At 47.6% G+C, this 9,641-nt stretch overlaps 1 protein-coding gene across 1 annotated transcript; it reads left to right on the top strand.

Annotated features, from left to right (window-relative positions):
* The first annotated feature begins 195 nt into the window (after positions 1-195).
* On the top strand, positions 196-9,426 carry LOC119463876 (uncharacterized). Its single transcript, XM_037724697.2, has 4 exons — positions 196-547; positions 3,580-4,027; positions 6,545-6,806; positions 8,826-9,426. The coding sequence occupies exons 1-4, from the start codon at positions 352-354 to the stop codon at positions 9,108-9,110; spliced, it is 1,191 nt and encodes a 396-aa protein (XP_037580625.2). The 5' UTR covers positions 196-351; the 3' UTR covers positions 9,111-9,426.
* The last annotated feature ends 215 nt before the right edge of the window (positions 9,427-9,641 follow it).

The raw sequence follows: 9,641 nt of genomic DNA, 5'->3' as shown, positions 1-9,641 counted from the left end.
ATAAACCTTTGTCACTGTTCTTCCATAGTGTTTCCTATTCGCCAGAAGCGCCGCAAATGGCTCAGCTGTCTCCAAGTTCCAGCTATAAAGTCTAATTGTCATTGTCCAAAATGATAACCCCAGAGAACACCCAGAGACCGAAATCATGTTTCGGAGCATGTGGCATGACTGAAGAAATCTGTGTGCAGCTTCCGGTAACCAAGTGCGCCACACTTCTTTTTTTTTTTTCAGCCATTCGTCAAGCTCCGGCTGTGGTCCGAATCGGACGTGTCCCGCGGTTCACCCGGGGCCCGGCATCGGATCGCTAGTCCCGGAGCCCTGCAGAAGTTCCTGCACTCTTCTCTGTCCCCGATGCCTATGCCATGCGAAGAGTCGCAGATGTCGACGCCGGCGCGTCAGCTGGAGGACGTGAGGGCGGACTACTTCCCGTCGATGGATCGCACTGTGGATGCTACTCCGCCACCCCTGACCCCGCCGCCCGTCGTGCGGATCAGCGGGGAGCGCTTCAAGCCGCACCGGTCGGACGGCGACGATCAACAGCTTCACGGTAATGCCACAAAAGCGTTGCGCGTTTCTTCATCTAGTAGGGAGCTTTGACTTGCCTGTAAACGTATTGCACTTTTCGGAATACCGGTTTGCAGGAGACGCCAACGTTAGATGATAAAAATGATTGGGCTCATCCCTGACATCTACTTCGAAACGGGGCGGCGACAGTGACAGCCTGCTTTAGGTAACCAGTAATTGTGGGCGAATATCTACGATTCTGCCTTCGAATCGAATAGTCACTATTCGTACATGCGAATATTTTTCAAATACTTTTCGAATAATTCAAAACGTCAGCTGCGCCCAATCAAACATAAAATTGAAGCAAAATCACAGTAAGTTTTCACCCCCGTGGGCATGGTGTAAACATAAAAATGAGAGCTTGCGTAGTGCGGCACGCCACGTCGCTTAACTAGCCATACTTTGGGCACATTACAGCCTTCATTCGCACTCTGTGAATAGCCCTGTGCATGCGAAGAAACTATACGTGTTTGTTCCTAATGCTCCATTTATGCTTTTAATAAACAACGCTTCATAACGTACTGTGTATTGACAGAAACTTGCTAGATTTAAATATACTAGGTTGTGAACGGCTGTTCCTTATTCGAAAACTACTCTATATTCAATTCGATCCGTTTCTGGCACTATTGATTCCTATTCGATTCGGTCTCAAAAATCACTATTTGCACACCCCTGGGAATAAGTATTGTATGCATACATAGCAGTCTAGCATTTTGCCCATCTCCTTTCTATCTTTTTCTCTCCGTTAATACCTGTATATTGTCTTGCGAGTGGTCTCTTGACGAGCCGTATTGTACGCGAAGGTGACATAGGGCAAAACCTCGTCCCAGTTCTTGTGCTCTACATCGACGCACATGCTTATCATGTCAGCCAGTGTCCTGTTGAGTCGTTCCGTCAGCCCGTTTGTTTGAGGGCGATAGGCCGTGGTCTTCCGGTGGGCGGTTCCACTTAAACGTAGAACGATGTCCAAAAACTTGGCCATGAACGCAGTACCTCTGTCCGTGATGACTGCTGCCGGGGCGCCATGTCTTAAAACGATGGATTCAAGAAAAAATTGCGCCGCTTTATCTGCTGTTCCCCGTCGCAGAGCACTTGTCTCGGCATATCTAGTGAGATAATCCGCGGCGACGATTATCCACCTGTTGCCGGTAGTAGACGTTGGGAAGGGGCCCAGAAAATCCATGCCTACTTGCGCAAATGGTGTGGCAGGTACTTGAACAGGGTGCAGAAGGCCGGCTGGCTTGACGGAAGTCGGTTTGCGGCCCTGGCAATTCAGACACGTCTGAACATAATGTTTAACGACCGCAGCAAGTCTCGGCCAGTAGTAAATCTATCTATACAATACAATATCTATATATTGTACGGTAATCGCAGCCCACAACGACACCGGTTCTATCAATATTTTCCTGCTCTTTTCACCCATACTCTAAACGTTTCTTGCTTATCTCGACTGCTGACCAGCTATTGCTTCCATCAGCTTTGAATCCCAGTGCTTAATTCTGGAAGGTGGACTTTTCCTATGGGCCTTACTGGGTGAATATTTTATCACTCCAATACGATATATTGAGGTGTTTCCGAACTAATTGCTGCAGTGGACACATGCCCCGTCTTGTTGTGAATAATTGCTCCGGTATGTATTTCTCCTCAGGCTCCCAAGGTCGGGCCTCAAATAGCCAGGCACCCCCTTTGTGCTATAGCCAGGCACTCCCCTTTAATTATACCTGATTTATTTCTTGTCGTATTTATAACATCCATCGAGGTTTTTTAAGCATTAAATGCTTTTAGCTCCCGCTGTCGGCGACCTTCAAGCGACCTTGCTCCAAAAGCCAGAGCCGTTATCCGGGTACTCAAACAAGAACATCTGGACATCGTTGCGAGAACAAAACGAGATCATCCGGGCAACCTGTCAAAAGTTAAGAAAATGCGGCCTCTGGCCCCCAACCCTTTGTGCAGGACCACATTACATGCGCTATAGTTACTGCCCAAACAAGTTACAAAAATATTGCTTCCGAGTTCTTCCTAAAGTTCGTTCACGATAGCGACGTTCAAAAGGCAAGTGCAGGTCACCATGCACTCCATTGTCATCTTTGGGTGCTGAGACAGGGTTTCCTGTGCTCTTTTGAACGTCAGCGGTCCGTGAGTTCCGTGGCGCGGGTCTTGCGTGGCCTCGAGAGATGCTTCAGGCGCATTTCTTTTTCTAGCTGAGCAGTGCGCTCTGTCTCTCTGGCGTCTTTCGCTGCCTGTCGTGTCGCCTTCAGCCGCTTTTCTTCTAGCTGGGCAGCGTCCATATGGACCAGTGCACAGTATGGCGTGCTGCGGTGTGGTACGCCGTTGCGAACGTGCGCTACACATATTCTAAGATATTACTTTTATTCATGTTCCTGAGTCTTTCTTAAAACTAAATTTTGCTCTGCGCTTCTCTGACTTCATCAGAAGCCCACGCCATGTCACCCTAGACTGCTTCACTTGTGGTTTTGCCATGGGCGCCGATATCAATTGGCCCTTAGACATTTGGCTAACTTCTAATCCCGACAAGACATCTGCTTTTAAGCACAAAATGGCATTTGCGAACGTTATCACTGACACCATTACTCCTTTGAAAAATTTTCGCACCACACCACATATATTATAAACGGGTGAAATTGCATCATTTATTGTAGCCCCAAACTGCTGTTTGTTCCATTATTGCTGCATTCCGCTTCCGCTTTTCTCTTAGAATATCTTGACGGATGTTGGAGTTGGTATTACCTTCGTTTATGTGTACACCCAGGTATTAATGCGTTAGCCTTCTTAGGATTCTTCACGCACTTTCAGGATCCGTCCGTCCGTCCGTCGACAGACAGACAGACAGTCTGTCTGTCTGTGTCTTTGTCTGGACGGTGTAGACGGACGGGTGGGCAGGCAGGCACGGACGGCCGCCGAAATACAGAGGAGTCCCGACAGCTGTCTCACCCCCTATACTATAAGTGGAAGCGGCTCTCTGCGTGAGCCCGTACCCCGTTCGTCTCTCTGCAGAATTTTCGTCCGGTGTTCCTTTTCAAGCTGGAGCTAAAACACCGGTCGCCGGCATCGCACCACCCGAGCAGCCACTCGGCCTCGGAAGCGACACTGCTGCTGCTGCGGTAACACAACAGCAACAGCCGGAGCCGCCGCTGCCATCGCCGGCGGACAACGCGAGCCGTGAGGCCTCGTCCACTTCCGATCCGACCCCCTCACCCGAGGTGTCGTCCAGCGCTTCGCAGGAGCCGTCTTTGCAACCCACGTCCCCACAGCTCCCGTTCACTGCGAACCGCGACGGCGGGGGCACCGGCTGCACTGGCGAGGCGTCAATGCAGGTCGATGACGGCGGCTCCCTTGTGCTGTCCTTAATCGACGACGCCCAGTGCGACGTCGTCGCCGCGATGTTCGCTTCGGTGCAGCGCTCGGCGCGGGATCGTATCAAGACGCCGTACCCCGGCAGCAGGTATGTGGGTGCAGTCAGCGTCGTGCACGGCGTCCAAAAAGTAACTGTGCAGTCAGGAAATGAACAATATTGTGAGGATAACTTTGAATGACATTGCAGTTCCACGTGCGATATGATAACGCAAGACCTGTGGTTCGTCTGATAACGTCCGTGGCGTGCACTCAAAGGACGGCTGTATGAGAACAACACACTGCGGAAGTCGCAGAGGGGCCATTATACTGCACACTGCACGGATAACTCCAGCAACCCTCCGCCGAGTGTTTAACAAGATGCAGCGTCGTGTGTAGACATGTCTTCAAGAGATTTTCAGCATCTCCTGTAATGACCACTGCACACAGCCTTAAGTAAAACTTCAAATTTTGAAGACCATACTTTCCGCTGCACATTTACTTTTCGGGCACCCTGTATTTTTCCTGAGTGCGCCTTAACTTCCTCAGACCCGATAGCAGCACAAGGGTGTAATTTCTCTTCAAGTCTGTACTTATTACCGATTGTGGCTTTTCGGACCTGAAAAGCCAACGGCGGTTGGTGTCTGAACGCCGCATCTCCACGTACGCGGACGAAGTAACAGTCTCCTCGTGTTTGTTCTGGTAAAACACCGGTGAAGAGCGTTTCGAATACCGCGAGTAAACGTAAAAATCTAGCACGAGCCATCAACGTGCCGGCCTTCCACGCGATGATACATTTTCTTGGTTTGTTTCAAGAAACATGAAGTGATCTCGACGGTTAATTTTCTTTGCACGGAGTTCTTAGCCTAAACACGCAGCGTGGCCGCCTATATCTCGGAAACCACACACACGGGTAAATACGTAACAATATGTGCATTGTTACGTAACAATGTGTGCATAACAACGCTGCATTCTGGACTTTCAAGTGAACTCGTGGTATCCGGAACGGATTTCAAGGGCGCGTTTCGTTGCCTGTCATTCGTTGTTTCGTTGCCGTTGCCTGACACCTTGGTTTAGATAAAATTATTGATAATTTTCTGGAACGTTGACGGCTAGAATCTGACAAAAACACTTTTATACAATTGTTCCGGCATTTGATTTCATATTCGGGATGAATATCTCGCATAATTGTTTCCGAGTTAACTTAGAAATAAATTTAATTTGATGTGTAATGTATCTACGAAGGGTCTCAGGAGGTTAAAAGAGATGCTAAAGGATGTTATGAGGGCCACTGGATAGCCCATTTTCCTTGTTTTCTTCCTTATATACGCCAGTTAGATAGTCCAGCCAGCAACTCCGTGCAAAGAAAATTAACCGATCGAGATCACTTCATGTTTCTTGAAACAAACCAGGAAAATGTATCATCGCGTGCAAGGCCGGCACGTTGATGGTTCGTGCTAGATTTTTACGTCTACTCGCGGTATTCGAAACGCTCTTCGCCGGTGTTTTTTGGTCGTCCGAAACGACACAACTATCAAGTCGGTGTAAATTTTCATGAAATCTGACGGCAAGAATATGCTCAAAGAACATCCGTATAGTTGAACAAGTATCCAACTTTATATTCGATAATAATATATTACGTAATCGTTTCCGAGTTAATTTCGGGGAGGATTCACGTAGATATAATGTAGACATAAGTAATACAGTGTACAAGGAATCGCATGAATGTATACTGGGCAAAGTTCTCCAATGCCGGGCTTCAATACAGGGGCTATAGTTAGTTTCGCATGAAAATCACAAAAGGGAACTTTGGTGCTAAGTGTCTACGGGTGCTGCAAGCGTAGATGTTGATCTTAAGTGAGAATGACGGGTAATGCATGGATTCGCCTAAACGTTGTCCTTCTGGCTTCGATTGGCTTTGGGACTTCGTAAATTCTTTCAAGCAATGTCATCTCCATCGTCAGCCTATTTATGTCTACTGCAGGACGAAGGCCTCTTACAGTGCCCTTAAGATTGCACCTGTCTTGTGCCAGTTGACACTAAATGCAACGATGCGCTATTAATTGCCGATGCGTGCAGAGATAAATTTCATGACTGCGTGTAGAACACTAAGTGCGTGGAAATTGAAAAAGACAAAACGTAATGCAACATGTCATAAGAGCGTTTGAAGCCAGAAGCGCAATGATTAAAGAAATTCATGTACTAATCATCATTTCCATGGTAGAACAACGATCGCTGGGCCAGAGTTCCTTCTACACATGTTTCCATGAAACTCTAAGGCTAATTGCGTAGACTTCTCTAGCTTTACGATACCGGACCTCTCGCTTCGCGATACATAGAAGCTAGTGGTCCCAGTCACTTTTATACCTGTTGTTTCTAGAGCATAGACAACTTTCGCTGCGTGCAGCTGCCACCCTGTGCCTGCTCCAAGCCTGCTCCTGTGCGATTCAGATTTGACATGACGTATGATGAGATACAGTTAGCGTGCTCCTAAACATGCCCTCTAAACTGCGACCAACTACTAGGAAAGTAGCGCCCTCTACGTGACTTCTGGTTTTGGCGTCACTGGGCTGGCACTGAAAAATCGCGGGAGGCTATGGCTATTCCACTGGTTCATGCGCGTGCGCAGTGTGGTCCGGGTCATGCAACCGCGAGCGGAGATCTTGGCGATCGAGTACAAACCTCCGCCGCCAGTGACGCAGCAGCTGCAGTTCCAGCCACGGGGTCCTGAACCGTGGTCTCCACGGTCACCTTATCACACGGGAATCAGGGCGTTGCCGCCGAACGCCATGGACCTGATCTCCCCGCCGGACGAGGAGGACACATTCGCCGCCATGACACCCCCCGGGGAGCACAGCCGCAGCCCCATCGACTCGGCGTTGCAAGTGGAGGTGGAGACCCTTTCTTTTCGTTTCGCTTTCTAGCCGGGCACAGATGTTGGTACAGTTTTAGCTTGTCCGTAAATGTGCTACCGTTTTCGGAAAACCGGGCTACCGTAGAGGTGTACCGCAGCAACAACGCTAATAGCGACATCTCCTGACACAAAGTTTAACCACAGAGCGCGAAAAGCCAATACTGCAGTGACCTCTCATATCTTAATTGCTGGTGTAAAGCGTTGGTAAGAACACTGCAGTCGCTTATCCATGAAAGCTCTTCTTAGTCGGGCATCGATAGCCAATCGATAGCAAACCAATAGCTAATCTATAATTGATCAATAATCAATAAATTTCGAAAAATTCTGGGAATAACTTGGTAGTGCTTAGCTTAGCCGAAATACGTGTCCAATACCTTGCGATAGCCAATCAATAGCTAATCGATAATCAATCAATAATCGATATATTCCGGAAAATGCTGGGAATGACTTGGTAGTGCTTAGCCTATAGCCCAAAAGCCAGGACTAGCTAGGTGCCCCTCCGCTCCGCTGTCTCTTTAGCATTGCGCCTCCAGTGCAAGCTACGCTTAGTTTTTTTTCAAGCGTGAATGTATCGTATTAAGCGTACATCACACGCGTAATACGATAGATGGGAGTTGCGCTACCAGCTGAGATAAGTTCATTTTCCTTGTTGTTTACACATTTCGAGTAAAAACAACAGAAATTTCTCATTTCGCCCTCCTTAGATTCACTGCTGGCTTCACGTGGTTGTAACTCACATAAAAAATGTATGCCCTCGGTTCCTCTTATTCGTCTAGCTTATTGCACAGCGACGGTCACGTACTGCGTTAGGCCTGCCGTTGAAAGGATGTTAACATACACCGCCATGGCCGTCAGCGGCGCTGGCTAACACTCCCAGGAGGGCTAGATATAGTTAAAGCCTCTCCATCCACACGTCACCGCCACATTGGGAAACGTGTATGGAGGAGCTTTAGATCTAGTAGGCGTCCACAAAATGTCTAAAAAACGTGTACGGAAGAATGACGGCCGCGGTAGCTCCATGGTACAGCATCGCACGCGTAATTTGCGGGAGCTCTGGGTAGGACTCCGGCAAGTTGTATTTTCGTACACTTTCATTTCCCTTCTCCTTATTACTTCTACATTCCAATTAGGAGTGGAGCCGTCGAGTTCCACTATGCTTTTCTTGACTTCGATTTTTCATTGGCTTTGTGCGGTTGTAACTAAGAAAAAAATCGAGCCCTTCGGTGTCGCGTTTCTGTCGGATTGCTTGTAATACCCCTTTTGAAACACCGCCACTGATTTATTTATCGTGCTCGTATCACTCGAGCCCACCAGTTGTGCCACTATATACTGAGTGCGCGATATTAAATTTCAAATTAAAGAAAACTTAGAGTATTTGACAGCGATTTCTTGTTTAGAAAAGACAAGAAAAAAAGGATTATGAGTCAAGGAGAGGCGAAACATGAATGCTATAACCAATCGCGCGTTTAAACTCTGGAATGCAACGCTTCTGCTATACGTTTCCATGTCTTCTCAATCATCATGAATCTCTTATTTTCCTTTGTTGTGTTTCAAGCAAGTTACGCTCGAAAGTTGTAAGCGTGAGAGCATTATTTATTAGTATAGATACTTTCTGCATTGTGTGATTATGTTTGCCACCTTCTCACTTTAACGATGCGATCTCTAATGACGTGTTTATTTTGAAGTGGCCTTTATTTCCGCGTTTATTTTGATATAATTATGTCTGTGCGCATGCTGCTATGAACCCTCGTAATGGGGGCTACCGGCTCGCCAAGCTGCCGAAGGGCAGCTTTTATTCGCCACTCCTCTGTCTGTGAAATAGACGAAATTGATTGATTGATTGATTGATCGATCGATCGATCGACCGACCGATCGATTGATTGAGTGATTGATTGATTGATTGATTGATTAAGTGATTGATTGATTGATTGATTAAGTGATTGATTGATTGATTGATTGATTGATTGATTGATTGATTGATTGATTCATTATTCAGGTGGTGTCGGAAGGAGGCGCACCGGGAGACAGCGCACTTCACGATTCGCCCATGCTTCCCGAGGCATCGGCGCCTCCCCCCATGCACATGTCGGAACCGTACGCCGAGCACCTGGAGATGCTCCGTAGCCGCGGCCAGCTAGAACCGGAAGCGGAAGACGACACTCCTCGTCGGAAGGACTCCTTCGACGAGCTGTCGCTGACCTCCGTGGACCCGACGCAGGAGGAGGGAGTCAGGCGTCGAGCGCCTGGTGCCAAACGCGATCAAGAGGATCGCCATGATTAAATAGAGATCCTATAAGGCGCGAACGCGGAATATATATGTACATAAATATAGGTAGTAGGGGCTTGTTTTACTTCCTTTGGGGGATAAAATGGGGGAGGGTGCCCTCATATTTCTACTTTGTTTATTTCATGTTATTTATAGATACTACCGACCCGAGTATCGTTTGTGAGCGTTGGGATGCCTGCACTGCGGTTGTCACCCTGTGGGAAGTCCCGAACCCCTTTCAAACTAATTGATCAGTTTTTAGGGCCGGCTCCTAGTTTCCAGAAAAGGAAATAAATTGATTTAAATTGAATACAAGCTCTTTGCAGGTGATAAGCGTACAAAACTGTTCCAGCTGTTCAAACACAACGCGAGCAAGTAAATACGTTTGCGTACAAACACACATGTAAAAACATGTGACGGCGCTGGAGTTCAAAATCAGACATACTGAGTTACTCTTGTTTAAGAAAGATTGTTCTATTCAATTGTTGTTCTTAAGAAATAGGAATACTTAAAGCAGTTGTTGAGCGCTGTTAGCGGGGTAATGGC

The sequence above is a fragment of the Dermacentor silvarum genome, chromosome 9, assembly GCF_013339745.2.
Source record: "Dermacentor silvarum isolate Dsil-2018 chromosome 9, BIME_Dsil_1.4, whole genome shotgun sequence".
Classification (NCBI taxonomy): domain Eukaryota; kingdom Metazoa; phylum Arthropoda; class Arachnida; order Ixodida; family Ixodidae; genus Dermacentor; species Dermacentor silvarum.
This window is presented reverse-complemented; position numbering and strand designations above follow the sequence as displayed.